The sequence below is a fragment of the Microcaecilia unicolor genome, chromosome 3, assembly GCF_901765095.1.
Source record: "Microcaecilia unicolor chromosome 3, aMicUni1.1, whole genome shotgun sequence".
Lineage (NCBI taxonomy): Eukaryota > Metazoa > Chordata > Amphibia > Gymnophiona > Siphonopidae > Microcaecilia > Microcaecilia unicolor.
Window position 1 is genome coordinate 505,837,029 of NC_044033.1, and position 24,670 is coordinate 505,861,698.

The window sequence follows — 24,670 nt, forward strand, 5'->3', positions numbered from 1 at the left end:
CGTTATAGGCGCGTTAACGTTTTAAATGCATGTTAATGTTTTTAACACGCGTTAACCATGTACATGCCTACAATATCCCTATAGGCGCCTGCATGGTTAGCGCACGCGCTAAGTGTAGGCGTGCTAAAAACACTAATGTACTTTAGTAAACAGGGCCCTATATCAGGGGTGTTCTGGGGGGGCATTTCAGGGTTGGAGTCCGGTTAGCTCCAGAAAAGCACTAAAAACCCATCTATTCAAACAAGCCTACCCAAAAGACCCAGATTAATCTCATGAACCCATCTACCTTACATATACTGAAGAAAAAATGACATTGACCCAGAATCTATCTCCCACCTTACCCTCCTCTCTCTATCACCTGTCTCTACCTACCTACCCATCCATTTACTACCCATCCATCCTTCTATTAGGTTATACTTAATTTCCTACTTTACATAACAAAATTCTGTGTTACCTATTACTATGTAAGCCGCATTGAGCCTGCTTTTAGTGAGAAAATGAAGGATACAAATATAATAAATAAATTTATTTATTTATTTATTGCATTTGTACCCCACATTATCCCACCTATTTGCAGGCTCAATGTGGCTTATAGAGTGTTGTTATGACATAGTCATGACAGGATCTTAGGTACAATCGGTAGTAAACAGAAGATGTATAAGGGATTAGAGAAGGAAGTATTAGATAGGGTGGTGTAAGAGGTGTATTTTAATACTTGGGTGGGTTGGGTGGTGATTTATGTCATTGAGGGTTCCTTTTGTAGGTTTTGTTGAAGAGATGTGTCTTCAAAGATTTGCGAAAGTTGATTAGATTGTCCATGGTTTTCAAGGCTGTGGGTAGTGCGTTCCATAGCTGTGTACTTCTGTACGAGAAGGTAGTGGCGTGTGCCACATAAATAAGACCGCACATAATAGCACATAAATAAGACCGCATCTATAGCAGTCTTATCTTTATGTGCTAATGAATGGCCAGTTAGCTCTGAATATCGAGTTAACCAGATAAGAAGATGACAGTGGGAAATGGACTATGGCTCTCCAAGGATAAACGGAGGAAACTTCAAACGTTTCAATGAAACACTGTTTATTGGTGATTGAGGGGGTCCTTTTACTAAGGTGCTGTTGTAGGCACGGGCATTGGACGCGCGAAGGTCCATTTTTCAGCGCACCTGCAAAAAAGGCCCTTTTTTGGGGGCCGAAAATGGACGTACGGCAAAATAAGAATTGGCGCGCGTCCCTTTTGGGCATGAGACTTTACCGCCACCCATTGACTTAGTGGTAAAGTCTCACACATTAACCGGGCGGTAATTGTCAGTGCATGCACACTGCCGATTACCACCCGGTTGGCGCCGAGTACCAGAAAGTTTCCGACGCGTGTAGTGGACGCGCGTAAAAAATGAAATTACTGCCCGGGCCACGTGGTAGCCAGGTGATAGTACCAAATTGGCATGTGTAGGCACCTATGCGGCTTAGTAAAATTTAAAGTTTTGATACTAACACACAAAGCTTTTTATTCACTCAGGTCCTTCATATTTGTCTATCCTTATTATCCCCTGTACTCCAACTCGGACACTTCGTTCGTTGACAGAAAATAGACTTGTAATTCCTTCTTTATCTAAAGCTACATGGGAATCAACACGGACATCAGCATTTTTCTTTCTAGCTCCATCTCTTTGGAATTGTCTTCCTAAAGAACTTAGGCTTGAGGACTCGTATATTCATTTTCGTAAAGTTTTAAAAACTTATCTTTTTCGAGAGTCAGTTGAAATAAACATTTAAAACAGAAATAAAGGATAAACTTAGGAACAAAAATTCATTAGCTTTGTGTTTTTACTAATGTTTTTATAACTACAGTCTGTGAAATCTGCATGTGTGTTGTCTTTTTGTAGTGCTTTCCTATCATAAACGGATTTCAGAGTATGTCTATCTACTGTTTTAATATTAATTTAATGTTATTTTATATTGTAAACCGTTCTGATTTACCTCTGTAATAAGTGACAGTCTAGTAAATGAATAAACAATAAAAGGGCCCCTGATTCCAATAGAGACCCTTAGCCATGAGCATTTATTTACAGCCATTGCAGACACTCTCAATACCATTTGAAATGCCATTGTATCATAAATGGATGAGATTTTCTGTACTCATTACCATGAACCAATAGTGAATGAAATCACCCTGATCCTCTTTATTTTGGCATCAGTGAGTCCCTGTGCCCTTTATGGAATGGTGCGTAAATGATGAAATTCACGTCTAAGGAGAACTGGCATTTTTCTTAGCCTTTTGGTACATCACAGAGAAGATTTGAACACTAGTCTGGTGTAGCAGTTGGGACTGGTTGAATCCCTCAGCCGCTTAAACATGTTATTTAGGGGGGTAAGTTTAAAAGGAGCCAGCTAGTTTTAGATCAGGGGTCCTCAAATCCAGTCCTTGAGGTCCACAGCCAAGCCTGGTTTTCAGGATTTCCACAATGAATATGTATGAGATCTGTTTACATTCGCTACTTCCATTGCATGTAAATAGATCTCATACATATTCATTGTAGAAATCTTGAAAAACAGGCCCAGTTGTGGGCCTCGAGGACTGGATTTGAGGATCCCTGTTTCAGGTGATAGGAAGGTGCATAAATTGCAGTATTCTTAGTCATTTGTGTAAAAGAAAAACTGCTTATAGACTACTGACTAGCAGAAAAATATGCACCATGATTTGAGGCTGCATATATTACTGGTGGGCATGTGCACGGGTGTAGTTTAGCAGAGCACACAGATATGCACATAAATTACTACTACTTAACATTTCTAAAGCGCTACTAGGGTTACGCAGCGCTGTACAATTTAACATAGAGGGGCAGTCCCTGCTCAAAGAGCTTACAATCTAAAATGATAGAATTCTATCATTTATCTACGTAGGCACTTATGTCTAGGCACGAGCATTTACACCAGCCATAGGGCTGGTAGAAGTGATTGTGCCTTAGTGTACATGCACTCTCAGCCATTTATGCTAGTAATCTAGAAAGAAAAATAGCTATGTATTTTTCTTCATAGAACTGACTTAAAATAGGCAGTATAACCAGCACCTATAGTGGGAACATTGTTACAGAACAGGGTTTCCTAACCTATTCCTCAGGAAACATCTAGCCAGTCTAGCTTTCAGGATATCAACAATGAATGTGCATGAAATAAATCTGCATTCTCTACCTCCATTCTATGCAAATCTGTCTCATGCATATTCATTTATTCATTGTGGGTATCCTGAAAACCTGACAGGCTAGTTGTGTCCAGAGGACTGGGTTGAGAACTCCTGTTATAGAATACATTTTTATTTATTGATTTATTTTGGCCTGGACAACTCTTGAAGATCTTGGCATCTGTGATTGTCCTAAACATATGAGCACGTCCTTATACACAATTTTCATAAGGGGAAAAGAGACTTTCAAGTGTTCTTGTAGAATGGTATTTATGTTTTTTAGATGAGAATTTAACATTGTGTAGTAGTTCCTGCATACAGTGGCAACCACTACTCTCACCTCTTCTTCCAGTTTGAGTTTCTCAAATTCTATGGTTGCTTCTTGTTCACTATAAAAGAACTTTTGATTTGGCAGCCACTGCATTCATTTGCAGTTTACAAGCAATAGAGCCTGTAGTGGACCTTCTAGAATGGCATGTCCTGTGTGACTTTAGATTCTTAGAACTTCTAGTGCTGTGGCTAGAATTACCAGAGTGTGGTGACTATTTTTCCCTTTGTAAGGCTCTAAATCTCTCATTGCTTCTGTCACCATGGGTTAGAATGTCAGATCTGTGGTTTGTTTTCTCTGTCTGCTGTATCTTTCCTGCTTAGAAATTGACAGTATTCTTTTGATTTTTGTTGCTATTTCTTATAAGTTACTAGCAATTGATCAGCCTTGCTCCCCCTTTTGAGACTCAAGCATTTCTTGCTCCACTTTGAGCCAAAGGTTTTCCAAAAGAGAGGCATATTTTTCTACTTCAGTTTCATACATCTCTCTGGATTTCTCTGTAAGTATATGTAGTCTTCCGGACTTTTAACGCTTTTCACTACCAACGTTGGCCTGTGCTATGTCCCCTGCTTTGTCCGACTCACTTACAGCTCTGTCTGGCTCAAGAAACTCTGCCATGGCTTCACTAGGAAAACAAACCCCTTTTTTCTGTGTGTGTTTTTTAAGACCCTCTTTGCGGAGTGAACTTTAGCTTTGTGCCAAATTGTTGCTTAACAGAAACAGCAGTGGTGGGGAACCTTGGCTAGGAAGCAAGCCCTTATATGGAAATTCCTCTTTTTTTTTCTAAATAGCCTACAAAGATTCGGGCTGGCATGTGGCATATAGGTCCACACCCTGATGCAGCTGGGGTTTAATGCCCTGCAAAACATGGTCCATGTAGGCAGTGGATCTGGAGACCAAATATAAAAGCTAAGTAGCTAAATAAGTTTTAATCATCATTTGAATACACGAAAGTAGTTAAATAGTAAATATATAAAACCTGCAAAGTGTCTTTGACTGATTAAGAGGCAGGCGAGTCATGGGCTGATAGCTCATGTGATAAGAGTCACCGCTAAGGTCCTGGATATATATAAAATATTTAAAAATGTTGAAAGAGTGCTGAACGGTTGTGTGGTCAATGCATATGGGGGCATAACAGGACAGGATAGCAAACATGGGCAGCTGGAATTATATAAGTAGATGTGAATTTCAGAACAGGATATTATCTAAAATTTTGTTAAATTCATATGAACTGCTACTGTATTAGAACAAACCAAATATCTGAAATTCTTTATCTAAAAAATGAGACTACCATTATCTGGTACTTGCAGCATCAAGGAAAATCCATAATTTGATTGTATGGAATGGCGCTCAAATATATATATATTTTATTTATTTATTTATTGCATTTGTATCCCACATTTTCCCACCTTTTTGCGGGTTCAGTGTGGCTTACAATATGAGTTAAATGATGGAAATACAATTTGTTACAGATTGGTTATGGATTACATTGTGCAGAGTTATGCGAGACAATCGAGGTGTCGTTAAGGAATGTAACAATGGAACACAAACATTGAAACATTGGAAGGAGACAATGGGAGCTTAGCGGGCGATAATAAGGCATGAAGACATATGGTATATATTTTTCTGTGAGTAAAGGTATGGGTGATGTGATATTAAGGGAATGAGAGTTCAGAAGTGGATGTATGATGCATTAATGAACAGTAAGTATGGACTTTATGTGTTTTGGTTCTTTCCGTAAATTTTTTCAAAAAGATGGGTCTTCAATAATCTGTGGAAGGAAGCTTGCTCGTGGATCGTTCTTAAGTTGCGCGGCAGTGTATTCCAAAACTGCGTGCTCATGTGAGAAAAGGTTGACGTGTGTAGCGCCTTATATTTCAAGCCCTTGCAATTGGGGAAGTGGAGGTTAAGGAAGGTTCGGGATGATCTTTTGGCATTTCTGGGTGGTAAGTCTATTAACTCAGACATGTAGGCTGGGGCTTCGCCGTGAATGATTTTGTGGACTAATGTGCATACTTTAAAGGTGACGCGTTCCTTGAGTGGAAGCCAGTGCAGTTTCTCTCGTAATGGTTTTGCACTTTCATATTTCATATATATAAGTATTTCTTTTTTACTGCTTGGCAGAAGGATCCCTTAGAGTGTGAGCCCTCCAGAGACAGAAAAATACCTACTGAACCTGAAAATAACTCACCTTCAGCTACAATTGAAAAAGGCATAAGCTAAATCCAAATAAAATGTTATAAGAGGAAAGCTTCACAACTAATAAGACCCCTGTGCAAAGTATTTTTGTTTCAGTCATGCTTCTGAAAACTTCAGAAGTATTGTATTTCCCTAACTTACAGAATTTTCTACTTTCATGTTTCACACAATTGTAAGATAAGAGCATCCTTTTGTGGCATTATTTGTGCTGCAAAATCTTGTTGAATTTTGATAGCCATATCATTCTTCAAGGAAAGCATGATATGATATTCCCAAAGACAGACAAACAGGGAGGCCTAGGTACTAACCCATGAAAAGGTTTGCAGGTTCGAACCTGTTTCTGCAAAGTGTAACTCCAAGATGCAAGTGAGTTTTTGACTCTTTTATATCCTTAGCTATACGTTGCATGGAATTTTTCACGCCTTGCCACAGCCAGGACATTTGCATGCTAAAAAGTCTCTCTCCCCGAAGACCTGTCCAATAAATGAGTCAGGTCAGCTTGACTCGACCCAGACCCCGTCTTTCCTAGGACTTTAGTTCACTTCAAGGTGTCCGAAGGCAATAGAGATAAGTGATCCCTACTCGCTCTTGTCCCAGTGACTGTCTTCAAAATGATGCTGGATGACTCTTAGTGATAGCCTCGTTATGGAAGGGGCCATGCTTTAGACAAACTTTCTGGTTTTTAGCCTGTTTCTGGACTAGAATCGGAGGTTCCCCTGGGTGAGCCGGGCTGGAAGTCCATTTAATTTATTTGTGGCACCTCACTAAGGGGTCCTTTTACTAAGCCACACTAAAAAGTGGCCGGTAGCAATTTTAGCACATGAGTTTCCCAGGTGCTCCAGCCACTTTTTAGCTGGGCTCTAAAATAGCCGAATTTCTATTTCTGCCATTAATGCCCATGCACTAATTTCCAAATTAACGCGCAGCCAGTACTGCCTCCTATTTAGTAGGTGGTAAGGGCTCATGCGCTACTCATGCGGTAATCGGTCAGCGAGTAGCAATGTACCCGTGCTGCTCGATTACCGCTGGGGAATGCATATTCCCCGCCCCCTGTATGGGAAATGGCACGTGCTGATCTCAGAACAACCGCGGGACGCCTCAGGAAGCCCCGCAGTATTGCTGATTCTGCAGACGATATCCGCACAGTGGCCCTATCGCCGGTTAGTAAAAGGGGCCCTAAGAAAACATTTCTGTGGCAGCACTTGAGAAAATAACTAGAGCTCTTACACGTGGAGGGGCATAATCGAACGGGGCGCTCAAGTTTTCATGAGGGTGTCCTCGCAGGATGGCCCCGTAAAGGGGCGGGGCAACCTATATTAACGAAACAAGATGGGCGTCCATCTTTCGTTTCCATAATATGGTCGGGGACGCCCAAATCATGAAATTTAGGTTGACCTTAGAGATGGTCATCCTTAGGTCGTTTTTGAGATGGTCGTCCCGGATTTTCGGCGATAATGGAACCCGAGGACGCCCATCTCAAAAACAGCCAAATCCAACTCATTTAGACGTAGGAGGAGCCAACATTCGCAGTGCACTGGTCCCCCTCACATGCCAGGACACCAACCGGGCACTGCAGTGGACTTCAGATAAAGATCCCAGGTGCATAGCTCCCTTACCTTGGGTGCTGAGCCCCCCAACCCCCCCCCCAAAACCCAAACCCCACAACTGTACACCATTACCATAGCCCTTAGGGATGAAAGGGGGCACCTATATGTGGGTACAGTGGGTTTCTGGTGGGTTTTGGAGGGCTCACATTTACCACCACAACTGTAACAGGTACAGGGGGGATGGGCCGCCTGAAGTACACTGCGCCCATTACAACTGCTCCAGGTACCTGCATACTGCTGCGATGGACCTGGGTATGGCATTTGAGGCTGGCAAAAAAGTATTTTTAAAGATATTTTTTGAGGGTGGGAGGGGGTTAGTGACCACTGGGGGAGTAAGGGGAGGTGATGTCCGATTCCCTCTGGTGGTCATCTGGTCAGTTCAGGCACCTTTTAATTGGACCAAGTAAAGTCGCCCTTCTTTTTTCCATTATCGGCCGAGGATGCCTATCTCCCAAGCACGCCCCAGTCCCGCCTTTGCTACACTGCCAACACGCCCCCGTGAACTTTGGTCATCCCCGCAACGGAAAGCAGTTGAGGGCGCCCAAAATTGGCTTTCCATTATGCCAATTTAGGCGACCTTGCGAGAAGGACGCCCATCTCTCGATTTGTGTCGGAAGATGGGCGCCCTTCTCTTTCGAAAATTCACCTGTTAGTTATTTTTTCTGTGAAAACAGGCTCATAGTGGAGGAGTGGCCTAGTGGTTAGGGTGGTGGATTTTGGTCCTGGGGAACTGAGGAACTGAGTTTGATTCTCACTTCAGGCACAGACAGCTCCTTGTGACTCTGGGCAAGTCACTTAACCCTCCATTGCCCCAGGTACAAATAAGTACCTGTATACAATATGTAAGCCGCATTGAGCCTGCCATGAGTGGGAAAGTGCGGGGTACAAATGTAACAAAAAAAATTGAGCTGGTTTGCATGATTTTTGCATTGCAGCATCTTATTAATGCAAAATTGACATAAACTTTCATGAAAAGGTTTGCAATTCCACTGAAAAGTGCACTCTATGCAAAAATAGCATACAGTGCCCATAATTTGGTGTTTCTGTACGTTTCCTGTCATTTTGCACTATTCTCTGTGTGAAGTACACTTTTGCAAAGTCATGCTGTATTTTAGTTTAAAGGGCCAAATCTATAACTGGGCGGCTCCACTTAGGCACACTGATACCGCATGCTGGCTGCCAATTTTATAACGGCATCTGCGTGCCAAGATGCAGTTACAGAATATTAGTGTTAGTCGGCATTGGTAAGACTAAATTTAGGCATGAACATTTACGCCCCGTTACAATTACAGAAAAGTTATTTTAGAGCATAATTATTGAACAGTGGTTGAGTGCCCATCGACACGCAAATTCCAGTATTCTACAAATTTTAAGTATACAACAGGTGCAGCAATAGAATGAGGGCGATAGGACCCAGAAGCTTTATATGCCAATATTTTTTTTTTACTGTATAAGGTAGCTTAGTGGGGCTTAAAAAAGGTTTGGATAGCTTCCTAAAAGAAAATCCATAAGCCATTATTAAAATGGATGGGAAAATCCACTGCTTATGTCTGGGATAAGCAGCACAAAATGTACTGTTTTGGGATCTTGCCACGTACTTGTGACCTGGATTGTTCACTGTTGGAAACAGGATACTGGGCTTGATGGACCTTCGCTCTGTGCCAGTATGGCAACACTTATGTATTTATGTACTTATGTAACATTGAACTTCTTATAGTAAATGCTTACCTTGTCTTTAATTAACATTGTCCATGAAAATACAAAGCGATTATCAGGTGCTGTATAAACACAAGAGAGCTGCACACTTTCAAGGGTCTCAAAAAGTGGTTTACCCCCTGAAGACAGAGAAAAACAGTTGACACTTCTTCACCTTTGCCATACATTTTCAGACCACCACGCTCAAAAACGAATTAACTACATAGGAAAAGATTATACTTGATTATTTTTGATAATGTATTGGATACACAAACTCAAATCTTTACATTAACATAAATGTAATCCTTTTAACGCTTTATACTCTAAATTTTGTAAGAGAGCAGTAGAAAGTTAAGATTTGCTTATCATAGTTTTAGAAAATGTTGAAGTGTACAAGTCTCACTGTGACATTTCTGTATTGATCAAGTCATGACGTCATGCACAAAAGAGGGATGCTTGAGGTAAGGAATTAAGAGCTGAATATTGTTGGGCTTTTAGACATCATAGTATTCAACTAGAGTGGAATTTAAGAATATAAAAATAGCCATTCTGGGTCAAATCAGTGGTCCATCTAGCCCAGTATCCTGTTTCCAACAGTGACCAATCCAGGTCACAAGTACCTGGCAGAAACCCAATTAGTAGCAACATTCCACGCTACCAATCCCAGGGCAAGCAGTGGCTTCCCCATGTCTATCTCAATAACAGACTATAGACTTTTCCTCCAGAAACTTGTCCAAAACTTTTTTAAACCCAGACACACAAACTGCTGTTACTACATCCTCCAACAGTGAGTTCCAGAGCTTAACTACGCTTTGACTGAAAAAATATTTCCTCCTATTTGTTTTAAAAGCACTTCCATGTAATTTCATTGACTGTCCCTTGATCTGTTTACGTTTGAAAGAGTGAAACATTGATTCACTTCTACCCATATCCCCTCCCCAAGGCCATCTTTTTCCCAAACTGAAGAGCCCGAACCTCTTTAGCCTTTCCTCATATGAGAGGAGTTCCACCCACTTTATCATTTTGGTTGCTCTTCTTGAACCTTTTCTGATTCTGTTAGATCAGATACGGTGACCAAAATTGAACGCCATACTCAAGGTGAGGTTATACTATATTTTATTGTAAACCACTCTGATATATTTTATATGTAAGGTAGTATTATGTATGTGACTTGGAAACTGCCTAGAATGTATGATAGAGTGGTTTAACATTTTTTTAAATAAACTATGGAGCGATACAGAAGCATTACAATGTTCTTGATCTTATTTACCATCCCTTTCCTAATAATTCCTAGCATCCTGTTTGCTTTTTTGGCCACCACTGCACACTAGGCAGAAGATTTCAATATACTGTCTACAATGACACCTAGATCTTTTTCTTTGGTGCTGACTCCAAAGGTGAACCCTAGCATCAGGCAATTATGATTTGGATTATTTTCCCAAATGTGCATCGCTTTGCATTTGTCCACACTAAATGTCATCTCCCATTTGGTTGCCCAATCTTCCAGTTTCCTAAGGTCTTCCTGCAATTTTTTAGAGCCCGCATATGTTTTGACAACTTTGAATAGTTCTGTGTCATCTGCAAATTTAATCACCTCACTTGCCATTCCAATTTCCATATCATCTCTATATATAAAAGGCACCACCAACGTTCTAAATGAAGCCTCCAGCCGGAAGTATGAAGGGGGAGAGATATCCGTTTTCCCCATGAGTGTCTGCCCCACCCTCGCTCTCTCTGTAACACAAACAGTGAAGGAAAACACAGCAAAGCACGAAATCAAATCGCTCTCTCTGTAACAGTGAAGGACTCAGAGGGGGGAGGGGAGAGAGGGCAGAAGCCCTCACTATCTCTGTAACACAAACACAGCACAGCAGGAAACTTAACACTGAAGGACTCGACTCCGAGGGGGGAGGGGACAGAGAGGACAGACAACACAGGGGAAGGGAGAGAGGGCAGAGGGCAGGGACACACACACTCCCACATGCACACAGAAGAAAACCTTGCTAGCCCCCGTTTCATTTGCATCAGAAACGGGGCTTTTTTACTAGTTTATAAATATGTTAAATATCACCGATGCCAGTATAGATCCTTGTGGCACTGCTCTATTCACCCTCCTCCACTGAGAAAAATGGCCATTTAACCCTATCCTCTGTGTTCTGTCCAATAACCAATTCCTAATCCCACAGAAGGATATTGCATCCTATCCCATGACCTTTTAATTTTCTCAGGAGTTTCTCATTATTTATTTATTTATTTATTTATTATTATTTCTTTTAGTACATTTCTACCCCACATTTACCCACATGAGCAGGCGCAATATGGTTTACAATAAATCAAGTGGATACAAAATAAGACAATGATGGCCCTGAAACAGAAAGTGACAGGAGGGGTAGGAACAGGGGATAACACAGGGTAAATGACAGGGGTGAAGCGACGGCAAGTGGGAGAGGTTAAGCAGTGGAGACGCCAGTGGAGTAAGCCTTGTCGAATAAGAACGTCTTTAAGGACTTCTTGAACAGTTCTCTCATGAGAAACTTTGTCAAAACCTTTCTGAAAATCTAGATACACTGTCCTACTTATAATCGAAATAGAAAAACGCCTATATTGTGACCCAAATCGGGAGATAGAAGTTTATCTAACAAAAACGAATAAAGCGGTATAATCGAAATCCGAATTTGGACGTTTTCAACTGCACTCCGTCGCGGATGCGGACAAAGTTGATGGGGGCGTGTCGAAGGCGTGGTGAAGGCGGAACTGGGGCGTGGTTATCTGCCGATCAGAGATGGGCGCCTTTCGCCGATAATGAAAAAAAAATATGCGTTTTTAGCGAGAATTTAGGGCACTTTTCCTGGACCCTGTTTTTCCACGAATAAGGCCCCAAAAAGTGCCCTAAATGACCAGATGACCACTGGAGGGAATCGGGGATGACCTCCCCTGACTCCCTCAGTGGTCACAAACCCCCTCCCACCACAAAATATGCCGTTTCACAACTGTTTATTTTCACCCTCAAATGTCATACACACCTCCCTGGCAGCAGTATGCAGGTCACTGGAGCAGTTATTAGGGGGTGCAGTGGACTTCAGGCAGGTGGACCCAGGCCCATCCCCCCCCCCCCACCTGTTACACTTGTGCCGGTAAATGGGAGCCCTCCAAACCGCCCCCCAAACCCACTGTACCCACATGTAGGTGCCCCCCTTCACCCCTTAGGGCTATAGTAATGGTGTAGACTTGTGGGCAGTGGGTTTTGAGGGGGATTTGGGGGGCTCAACACACAAGGGAAGGGTGCTATTCACCTGGGAGCTGTTTTACCTTTTTTTTTTTTTTTGTAAAAGTGCCCCCTAGGGTGCCCGGTTGGTGTCCTGGCATGTGAGGGGGACCAGTGCACTACGAATCCTGGCCCCTCCCACAAATAAATGTCTTGGATTTATTCGTTTTTGAGCTGGGCGCTTTCATTTTCCATTATCGCTGAAAAACAAAAACGCCCAGCTCAAAAAAAGATAAACGTCCATGTTTTTCGAAAATACGGTTCGGTCCGCCCCTTCACGGACCCATTCTCGGAGATAAATGCCCATGGAGATAGACGTTTCCGTTCGATTATGCCCCTTCACATCAACCAGCTCACCTTTACCCACATGTTTATTCATACCTTCAAATAAATGAAGCAAATTGGTAAGGTAAGACGTCCCTTGGCTGAACCCATGCTGACTCTGTTCCATTAAACCATGTTTGTCTATGTGTTCCGTTATTTTATTCTTTATAATAGTTTCCACTATTTTGACTAGCACTGAAGTCAGGCTTACTGGTCTGTAATTTCTCGGGTCACCCCTGGAACCCTTTTTAAAAATTGGCCTTACGTTAGTCATCCTCCAATCTTCAGGTACTACGGATTATTTTAATGGCCAGTTACAGATCACTAACAGCAGATCAGCAATTTCATGTTTGAGTTCTTTCAGTACCCTGGGGTGTATACCATCCAGTTCAAGTGATTTATCACTCTTAATTTAAAGAGTCTATTTGGTTCAATACATCTTCCAGGTTCACCAAGACTTCTTTCAGTTCCTCCGCATCGTGACCCTTGAAAACCATTCCTGGTACAGATAGATCTCTTACATCTTCTTCCGTAAGGACCAAAGCAAAGGATTCATTCAATCTCTCCGCTATGGCCTTGTCCTTCCTGAATGCCCCTTTTGCGCCTTCATGATCTAATGGTCCCATGGATTCCCTCGCAGGCTTTCTGCTTCTGATGTACCCGAAAAAGGTTTACTATGAGCTTTTGTCTCTGCAGCAAGCTTTTCCGTCATATTCTCTTTTAGTCTTTTTATCAATGCTTTGCATCTAGCTTGATAGTGCTTGTATGATGACTTTAAGGTGGCCAAAAGCCAGAAGGATGCTTGGGTGCACAGGGAGAGAAATAGCTAGCAGGAAAAAGGAGGTGATAAATCTCCTGCATAAGTCTCTAGTGAGACCTCATTTAGGGTCCTGTTTACTATTTAGCACACGCTAAAAATAATAATTCGCTAATGCTAGAGACACCCATAGGAGTGTGTTAGGCGGTGAGAGTCTGATATGTACAGACGGGGAGAGGGATCTTGGGGTGATAGTATCTGAGGATCTGAAGACGATGAAACAGTGTGACAAGGTGGTGGCCGTAGCCAGAAGACTGCTAGGCTGTATAGAGAGAGGTGTGGCCAGCAGAAGAAAGGAGGTGTTGATGCCCCTGTACAAGTCATTGGTGAGGCCCCACCTGGTGTATTGTGTTCAGTTTTGGAGGCCGTATCTTGCTAAGGATGTAAAATGAATTGAAGCGGTACAAAGAAAAGCTACAAAAGTGGTATGGGATTTGCGTTACAAGACGTATGAGGAGAGACTTGCTGACCTGAACATGTATACCCTGCAGGAAAGGAGAAACGGGTGATATGATACAGACGTTCAAATACTTGAAAGGTATTAATCTGCAAATGAACCTTTTCCGGAGATGGGAAGGCGGTAGAACTAGAGGACATGACATGAGATTGAAGGGGGGGCAGACTCAAGAAAAATGTCAGGAAGTATTTTTTCACAGAGAGAGCGGTGGATACTTGGAATGCCCTCTCGCGGGAGGTGGTGGAGATGAAAACGGTAACGGAATTCAAAAATGCGTGGGATAAACATAAGGGAATCCTGTTCAGAAGGAATGGATCCTCAGAAGCTTAGCGGAGATGGGGTGGCAGCACCGGTGGTTAGGAGGCGGGGCCATTGGTTAGGAGGCGGGGCTAGTACTGGGCAGACTTCTACGGTCTGTGCCCTGAAAATGGCAGATACAAATCAAGGTCAGGTGTACACATGAAGTAGCACATATGATTTTATCATGTTGGGCAGACTGGATGGACCGTACAGGTCTTTCTCTGCCGTCATCTACTATGTTACTATGTAGATCACACTTTTCTCAGTAGTGGCTCAAGGCAAGTTTTATTCAGGTACAGTAGATATTTCCCTGTCCCTGGAACAGTGTCATTCTTAAGTCAGTTGCCACTGGGGGTGGATCGCAGCTGTGCACCTCCTCCAGCACATCATCCTTCAAGCACATCACCCCCCCCCCCCCCGGCGCATCACCCCCACCCCCTTTTGCATCACCTCCACACCCCTTGGCGCATCACATCCTAGGGGTGCAGGGAGCAGTCACGCAGCTATTGGCTCCACCGGTTCCCTGACCTGGAACAGGAAGTAACTCAGAGGGCGCAGGGAACCGGTGGAGCCAACAGCCGTGTGGCTGCTCCCTGCACCCCTAGGATGTGATGTGCCAAGGGGTATGGAGGTGATGCACCGGGGGGTGAGGGTGATGCGCCGGGGGGGGGGGGGGTGATGTGCCTGAGGTAATGCAGGGTCAAGTGACTTGTCTAGGATCTCAAAGAACATCAGTGGGATTTAAACACTTGCTTCTCTGGTTCTCAGCCTGTTGGTGTAACTGTATTAGCTCTACCTAATGTCTGTAACTCAACCAGCTGTAGTCTCATGAGACTGTCACAGGAAGATGCAGCAGTCCTTTTGAAAGTGAAGCCGGCATGGGCAGGAGTGACTGGAGATCGTTCCTGCCACGACTAGGCTGCTAGATTACTAGCCAGCTTATAATTGAAAAAGAAAAACACCTATATTGCGACCCAAATCGGGGGATAGACGTTTATCTCACAAAAACGAATAAAGCGGTATAATCGAAAGCCGAATTTGGACGTTTTCAACTGCACTCCGTCGCGGATGAGGACAAAGTTGGCGGGGGGCGTGCCGGAGGCGTGGTGAAGGCGGAACTGGGGCGTGGTTATCGGGCGATCAGAGATGGGCGTCTTTCGCCCATAATGGAAAAAAAATATGCGTTTTTAGCGAGAATTTAGGGCACTTTTCCTGGACCCTGTTTTTCCACGAATAAGGCCTCAAAAAGTGCCCTAAATGACCAGATGACCACTGGAGGGAATCGGGGATGACCTCCCCTGACTCTCCCAGTGGTCACAAACCCCCTCCCACCACAAAATATGCCATTTCACAACTTTTTATTTTCACCCTCAAATGTCATACCCACCTCCCTGGCAGCAGTATGCAGGTCACTGGAGCAGTTATTAGGGGGTGCAGTGGACTTCAGGCAGGTGGACCCAGGCCCATCCCCCCCCCCCCACCTGTTACACTTGTGCTGGTAAATGGGAGCCATCCAAACTGCCCCCCAAACCCACTTTACCCACATGTAGGTGCCCCCCTTCACCCCTTAGGGCTATAGTAATGGTGTAGACTTGTGGGCAGTGGGTTTTGAGGGGGATTTGGGGGGCTCAACACCCAAGGGAAGGGTGCTATGCACCTGGGAGCTGTTTTACCTTGTTTTTTTTTTTGTAAAAGTGCCCCCTAGGGTGCCCGGTTGGTGTCCTGTCATGTGAGGGGGACTAGTGCACTACGAATCCTGGCCCCTCCCACGAACAAATGCCTTGGATTTATTCGTTTTTGAGCTGGGCGCTTTCGGTTTCCATTATCGCTGAAAAACAAAAACGCCCAGCTCAAAAAAAGATAAACGTCCATGTTTTTCGAAAATACGGTTCGGTCCGCCCCTTCACGGACCCGTTCTCGGAGATAAACGCCCATGGAGATAGACGTTTTCCTTCTATTATGCCCCTCTAGGGCTTCTAAGGTAGGCCCAGAGAAGATCTATGGGTGGAGAGAGTAGTCCCCGCTTTTGGTCAGGGGGAACGTTTTGGTTTCAGTCAAAAATGTACCACCATTTTCTTTCAAAACTGAAACATGGCCGAATCCAAATTTTGGGCCCTTTTCCAGCAGCAAAACAGAAACCAAAACCAAAATTCATTTGGTCTCTACTTAACACCTCCTCAGTAGGAGTCTCCAAGTAAACGCACTAATTGTGAGTAGTGTTAATGTGCGGGAATGAACATTTTAGCACATTAATTGCAGAGGATGCGTTGGCCCCCCACCCCCTCAACAAGTAGTGCACAGCCTTTGCACTTAAAGCACATTCATTTTTGGTGCTAAGGTGTGTTAAGATCACACATTTTAGTAAAATGGCTCCAAAGAGTTTATTCACTGCAGTAGCGTAGCCAGACCTCAATTTTTGGGTGGGCCTGGGGGTGGACTGGGTGGGCATGGTCCACATATTTCCTCTCTGTCCATCCCCCTCCCGTAAAGATAAATACCTGAGCTGCCGGGGATCTCCGGGCCCTGCCAGCTGAAGAATCTTCTGGAGGCCCCCAAGGCTTGAGAAGTCTCATCCCTGCGCCAGTCACCAGCGTGGCGGGAAGCAGCGTTCAGTAGCGTTGCCTGCGTGCCTGCCTGCCTTTTAAAATAATTCGTCTCCCCAGGCTCCGCTGCATTTACTTCTTCGCCCGTCGCAAAGCACTGCCGTTCGCACAGGCAGCTCCGCTCCCCTTTGCCGCATCCATCCATCCGGCCCTCTCTGATCCACTTCCTGTAGTGGATACGTAGGGCCAGATGGACGCGGCAAAGGGGAGCGGGGCTGCCTGTGCGAACGGCAGTGCTTTGCGACAGGCGAAGAAGTAAATACAGCGGAGCCTGGGGAGACAAATTATTTTAAAAGGCAGGCAGGCAACGCTACCGAACGCTGCTTCCCGGACCCGGCGGAGCCGCGGGAGAAAAGGCAGCGACAGCAGCAGGATGTTGGATGGGCGGGCCTGGAGGGAAAGTGGCTGGGCCTGGGCCTGTCCAGGCCCACCCGTGGCTATGCCCCTGATTCACTGTAAATCATCCCAACTTGTTCTGTGGTCTTTATTACTCTTTTAGTCTTTCAAATACGAGTATGCATCAATATTTTATAGAAATGGTATTTCTGTCAGAAAACAAACACCTTACTATACAACACAATAAACTTTTGAACCACTCCTACACGGTAATAGGAAAAAAGATCTTGTCATAAAGCAATTACAATGACTCTATTGGCTTCTTCTAGAGATAAACAGTACTACTTACATCCACAGTCAATTTGTCCCCTGCATTCTTCCACACGAACCAGACATTTTGCTTCATTTCCAGGACATCCATTGCTTAACATAACTTCTCTTATGCCAATGCCTTGACAAAGATAAAGAAAAAATGTTTTAATCATATTATTTTAAATTTATGTTTCAATGCCACTGTTATACTTTTTTATAACTATACAAAATCCCCCTGATTCTGTAAAGGTGGCCAAAAATTGTGCATGCAAATTGAGGACCGTTCCTGATTTGCGTGTGCAATTTAATTGATTAACAAGCCAATTAGTGTGAAGAAATGGCCTTTTAACAAGCAATAGTTGGCGCTAATTAGATTTAATTGGGTGTTACACATGTAAAGTTAGGCGAGGGATTCACTCCTAATCTTTACGTGCAGCCCAAAAAGGGGGCACGGAAAGGGGACAATCGTGGGCATTTCGGTGTGGAACGGGGAGTGGCTTTGAGGTACCACATAATTACAGAATAATGGTGCTTCATGTGTAAATTCGGGTGTGGGCATTTGTACCACGTTTTTGTCGGTGCAAATGGTCCTGCCTACATTTACGTGTGACCATAACACTTAAGTGTTATTCTGGAAATCGCACCGAATTTTCAGCATTATTTCGGTGAAGATTTTTTTAGGCGCCATTTACATAATCTACCCCAATGAGTATCATCAGGATTTCAGTCAGTACTATCTAAGAATTATCAGCTTTGGGAGTTACCAAGAGGATGATTTTATAACAGGTCGCCTAGGTTGGAAAACAAACTGGAAGCCTACTTTGAAGTTATTATATAAAAACAACTTAACATGCAGCAATTGTGACTGAAATGCAGCCATGTATATTTATGTTTATGGTTATTGAGAGATTTGATAAAACCGTTCTAACTGTGCAGCAAATCAAGGCGATAAACAATACAACACAGAAATAAAATAATACAGAAAAGAACTCCATCGAAATGTAGGATAGAGTTGAAGCTGTTTCCCACGGTTTGTAGCTGAATCTTTGAGGCAAGCAGAGGATTTCTTATATTGACAGGCAGGGGTGACCCGATCACTAGGCCTCCTGAGGTGGGGGCCTCAGGTGGCACTCTTTCAGGAGCGGCATCTCCCCCTTCCTTCCTCCACCCTGTTCCCCGAGTTTACCTTCTTTCTTCATGTTCCAAAAGCCGGCGATGGCAGGTGTGATTCCTATACGCTGCCCTGCCGCCAACACCCGCCTCTTCTCTTTACTGCAGCCACCTCTCTGATGTAACTTCCTGTTTCCTCAGAAGTGGCTACAGTAAAGAGGCCGGTGCCTGTGGCAGGGCAGTGTAAGGGAATCACGCTTGTTGACAATGACTTTTGGAACATGTAGAAAGAAGGTAAACTCAGGGAACAAGGTGGAGAAAGGAAGGTGGAAGATGCAAGAATTTCACCCGGGGTGGAGTGGCATCTCGGCCTGGGGGGGGGGGAGCATCTCAGCCATGCCTCAGGTGGCATTTTGCCTTGGCCCGCACCTGTTGGCAGCCTCCAGGTGATTTTCAGTTGCTGTTCAAATTGGATTTTGTTTCAGTAGCATCTCTCAATGCCATAATATATTTGACAGAGCATTTTTGACCCTTGGAGCAGGTGGTTGTCCACCAAAGCATGGCCCTGTGTTGGGTCCTTTTAAGCTGGTGCTTTGTCAATACTTGATTGCTGGAAGTTCTTTGGTTCACTCCTACTCTGGGGGGGGGGGGGGGGGGGCTCTCCTTTCCATTTCATTGGTATCTGTCTCATTACAAAATTGCCCTCCACATGGACAACACACATAGCAGTCCTAACCTCAGATGGGTGAGTTTCCATTTAAGTTTAGAATTACATTTATTTATTTATTTATTTATTTATTTATTAGGATGTATTTGCCGCCTTTTTGAAGGAATTCACTCAAGGAGGTGTACAGTAAGTATTCAGCATCCCCACCTAAACAGATACTTGACATAAAGATAAACACAGTAGCCGTGTCTTTGAATATTTACCCCAACATTGATCATTTGTAGAATATTTTGTGGCAGTTAATAATTCTTTAACATAGCAAGAAAAAAAAGGTCAGGAGAGTGAGGAAGTGAAACCACTTTAGACCTGCCTCTAATGCATTCAGTTTTGCCCCGGCCCCACAGGAGTGAATAACTCACGCACTTTTGTGGCTTTTGGCTTGTTCAGCTTTCTACCCTGAATATATTTACCTCTGCTCAACACAAAAGCAGCTTTTTGTGCACCTCTCCGTGCCGCCCAGCTCCTGTTATCTTTCATAGGAGGAAACATGTCAACGTTAATTTCTTCTCTACCCGTTGAAAAATGAATGGAGATTGCTCATGCCACCTTGTTTCCTTTCCATCATTACATTAGCTTAAAATGAAATAGAAAACAAACAAAAAAAAACCCATCAACACAAGAGATTTTTGAGGGTCCTGGTTTTTTTGGAGCAGTTTCCTTCTGTTTTTAAAGAGACAGTGCCATCCTTTTGTCACAAGTATCCCAGACTTGGAGTGAAAGGACCAGCTGGAAGTACACAGCCGGCACTTGCTAGGCTTCCTTTGGTTGCCATGGTAACCTCTCAGTCAGGCAAAGAGCACCTGATGCCTGCATATCTAGAACTGACAGCACCACTGCAAGGGCAGTGTTCCAAAGTCGTGTTCCTGGTAAACTTTGCACGCGTGCATACTCGCACAGATTGTGAATCCCCTGCATATGGCAAAAAAGCATGCACACAAAACATAATACTGCAATGAATTGTAATTAGGTGTTGTAGAGCAGCACAAGGAAACCAAACTAATTGCGTTTTCCTGATCTTCACAGCTGATGTTTTCGGATTATTTAGAACACACGATTATGCTAAAATAATCTAGAATTCATTTTTATTAAACAATTACTTCACTAACACTTTTGAAACACTGATATGATTTGCATTATAGCTGCCGAGGTACATTTGGGCTCGCAATGCACAAATTTGAAGTCAGCATATTAAAAAGGCGCACAAAAGAATATTTTTGCATGTACAGCCCATCGAAAATGAGAGGGAACGTTGCTCCAGAGATCAATAAAGAGTTATATCCTAATTGCAGGACAAATACTAGAGAAAAATATAGGTCAGTGGAAAAATATGATTCACAAACATTTAAACCTGTGGGCTTTGGCACACCAGATTTTCTCAGTGGAACTCTGTGAAATATCTCTTTGAAAATTAGTTTGCAGGTCCTGTGAGCTATCTGGTCAGTTAAAAAATTTCCTTATACATCTACCTCAGAGAAGCTAAAGGATATGATACAGATAACTCATGTGCCAATGCTCAGAACCTAACGCTGGTGCTAGAGCCGATTACTGCTAGACTATTGCTGGCATTAATCTGCACATAGGGCCAGATTCTATATATGACGCTTAAAAAATCCATGCGGTAAAACATTTCTGCCTAAGCGTATTCTATATATATCACAAAGGTAGATGAAACAATCTGGGTTCAAGTTATTATATACTTTCCTTTAATGCTGATTAGAACCTTTTTCTTTTAAAGTTCTGGTTCCTGTTTTTTGTATAGGGGAAGTCTCATATAAAGTCACAGAAAGGGTCTCACAAAGGAGCGAGGAATAAGTTACCCTGTGACTTTATATGAGACTTCCCCTATACAAAAAAGCAGGAACCAGAACTTTAAAAGAAAAAGGTTCTAACCAGCATTAAAGGAGAGTATATAATAACTTGACCCCGGATTGTTTCATCTACCTTTGTGATATATATATTAGTATTGATACGTAGATTGAAGTCGCACAAGCCAGACAGTAATACTAAGCGTATTCTATAAGCGGTGCCTAGGTTTAGGCACGGTATATAGAATATGCTTAGGCAGAAATCCTAGCGCCTAAAATAATGCGCGTCCACTTAGGCAAGCGAAAACATGGCCTAAATCTCGGCACATAGATTTACGCGCACTAGGCCACATTGTATAACTGTGCATGTAAATTTTGGAATGCTTTCAAAATGCCCATTTCCCCACCGTCACGTTCTTTTTGAACTGTGCGTTATAGAAGTTAGACGCAGTTCATTACAGAGTACGCTTAGTGGGTTGTGTGCGTAAATTCTAATTTTCAATTAGTGCTCATTATTGCTAGTTAAGTGCTGTTATCGATGTTGATTAGCTTGTTAAGCCAACTACATTATGCACATTGTTATAGAACACGCCTAGATTCCGGCGCGGATCTCTAGGCTTACTATACAGAATCCAGAGGATAATGTTCAGAGGGCTGTAGTGCGAGAAACAATATGCATGCAAAAGATTAGTGCAAATAGTATTTAAATGTAGTCATATGGATGTTAATGAGATCATCTCCTATTCCCTTCCCAATGCTCAGAAAACAGCGCACAAAACAAAGCCGCCCTTACCACTGGAAACCTAATGTCAGCTGGGAGGCGACGTTAGATTGTTTGAAGAGAGGATTTCCCATGATTTTCTCCTTCAAATCTGCCAGTTTTGATTGAGTTTGGAAGAGGAAGGGAGCCCCTGGAAGCCTCTAAGCCATGGGCATAGCCGGCGGGAAGGGGGTCCACAGCCCAAGGTGTGGGGGGGGGCACATTTTAGCCTGCCTCCCCCAGCCGCCGCGCCCCCCCCCCCCCCACCCCCCACCGCTGCCGACCCTCCCCCGCCAGGTACCTTTGCAAAGATTGCATTATAGATGCTGAAGCCAAGAGTCAGTTTATCCTACTCCAAATTACCTCCCAGAGTTTTGGTGACAATTGCCGGCCGGCCCATATGGTCTGCTATAATAAACTGAAAGCAGTTGTTTATACAGTTTTGAAGCAACATGTGGTTCATTAAGTCTCTATTGTAATAAAGATTTCTGGATCTACATCCTTCAATTTTCTTTTCAATGCAGTGCTTGAGTTGTAAGTATTGAAGCGATATGTGTAGGGTAACCCAAAATGGCTCTATAGCAATGAAAACGGAAGGATATGTTTATCAGCCACAATCTGCTGTAGTTGCAAGATACCTGCTTTAATTCAAGCATGCCAATAAACATATCTGCCATTGATTTGAAACATATTATTGCGCCAAACGGGCATTGCCAAAGCATCTTTGATAAGCTGTGGAGCGCTTGGGATTTGGGATTGATGCTATGTCTTGCAATTATGAGTTTCATTGTTTATTTAATTACTAGCCGTTGAGCCCGTAAAAACGGGCTAGTATAGGAAAGGGGGTGTTGAAAGCCCCTTCCCGTCGCCGCTGCAAGGCCCCCCCGCCGCCGAGCTACCCCCCCCCCGAGTCGCCGCCACCCCTCCACCCGGCTGGGCCCTCGCTCCGCTATTGAAACAGCGAGGGAACGCAGCACACAGCTGTGCTCTGCTGAGCTGCCGTCGGCCTTCCTTCTTCTTCTCTGCCTGAGTCCCGCCCTCGTGTGATGTAACGTCATCGAGGGCGGGACACAGGCAGAGAAGAAGAAGGAAGGACGGCAGCTCAGCACAGCACAGCACAGCCGTGTGCTGCGTTCCCTCGCTGTTTCAATAGCGGAGCGAGGGCCCGGCCGGGTGGAGGGTGGGTGGCGGCGGCGACTCCGGGTGGGGGGAGCGTTAGTGACGGTGATTTCGTCCCTCGCAAATGCGCAGTAGAGACCCTCTCTGTTCCGCCCCCGTCATCACGTATTGACGCATTTGCGAGTGAGTACGACACTCACCATTTATATGTTTGATAGATTAGTATGTTCCTTTGGTCTTTATTTGTATTCATTGCAAGATGACTCTCTTAAGTTATGCTTGTAAATTTGAATAGTGGAGAAATTCCTAAGAAAGGCACATTGACTCCCCATCCCTTATAGAGTTTGCTACAAAACTCTTTGTTTGCTTTTTAAAATCTATCATACTAGCTACCCTCCTTATATTTAGCTAACTTATTGATTTTCCCTATGTGCCTTAGCGTTAGCGTTCATTAAGATCAGGCTCACAACAATGTTTGGTTGCTCCATCATTTCGGTTGTACGGCCTTCAATCATTGTGCACCAGGATGTTTAGCGTAATTGGGCCGTCCCTTTGGAATGCCCTCCCATCATATTTACGACTTTGAGGAATCATCCCAGGTTATCAAGTGGTTACTTAACGCCTACTTATTTCAGGCTGCTTTTTAGGCCTAATTTGGTTCTTGTCCTGCCGTCGCTGGCCTGTTGCTATTTGGGATTGGAGTACTCAGTATTGGATGAGATGTTATATTAATATTTGGTCGTGTGTGGCGTGTCACTATGTTTTAATGTTGCTTTTATTCTTTCCTATTTAATTATGGCATTATTTTCTCATTGTTCATTTTATATTATGCTTTGTAAACCGCTCAGGGGGTCATTCCAATGGGCGGTATATCAAAACTAAAATAAAACTGGAAACTTGGTAAGGTCCATAAACTGTTATTTGGGTAGACCTGGGGAAAGCCACTACATATCTCTGGGATAGAGAGAATGATATCTTGCTAATTTGGGGCAGTGGCGTAGGAAAGGGGGGCGGTGGGGCGGTCCGCCCCGGGTGCACGCCGCTGGGGGGGTGTTGGCTCCGCTGGGTCTCTGCTCCCTCTGCCCCGGAACAGGTTACTTCCTGTTCCGGGGCAGAGGGAGCGGGGAGCCGGCGGAGCTAATGCAGCTCCCGGTGACGTGCACTTGGGGCGGACTGGCCCTCCGCCCGCCTCCACTAGTGGTAAGAATGCGCTCCGGGAGGGTGCGCGCACTGAGGGGGGGTGCGCCGTGCTGCACCTGGGGAGGGGGTGCGCAGCGGCGACCCGCCCCGGGTGTCAGCCACCCTCACTACGGCACTGCTTTGGGGGAATTCTGTCAGGTACTTGTTACCTGGATTGGCAACTGTTATAAACAGGATACTGGGTAGATGGTCCTTTGGTCTGACCCAATATGGCAATTCTTATGCCTTATGTCTTACTTTGAGCAGGAACAAAATCTTGATTTTGTTGACATAAATCTTCTTTCTCTTTCTGAGAACAACAAGACAAAATGATGAAAACAACTCCCAGAAAAAATTCAGGTGCATACAGGAGAGCTTTGTTTTGCATCTGTTTGGCTGAGCAGAAAAAATAAACCGAAGGAGCCGATGAGACCACTGTGTGCAGGAAGGTCTGCGGCTGCGCCTGACTCTGGGAGAGAAGATTCATCCTGGTGCCATCAGATGACCACTGTTCCCTCGAAGCTGAGCTGGAGGCCTCCATCTGTAC

The 24,670-nt window shown here is 44.0% G+C and overlaps 1 protein-coding gene across 1 annotated transcript in view; it reads right to left on the reverse strand.

Moving 5' to 3' along the window:
• SPACA1 (sperm acrosome associated 1) overlaps positions 1 to 24,670 on the reverse strand; it is a gene marked incomplete at its 5' end in the record, with an annotated part of 99,772 nt that overhangs the window by 24,634 nt on the left and 50,468 nt on the right. Inside the window, 2 exons of the mRNA XM_030195177.1 lie at positions 9,043 to 9,149; positions 17,461 to 17,562. Coding sequence (XP_030051037.1) covers positions 9,043 to 9,149; positions 17,461 to 17,562 — 209 coding nt within the window. The remainder of the gene's footprint in view (positions 1 to 9,042; positions 9,150 to 17,460; positions 17,563 to 24,670) is intronic.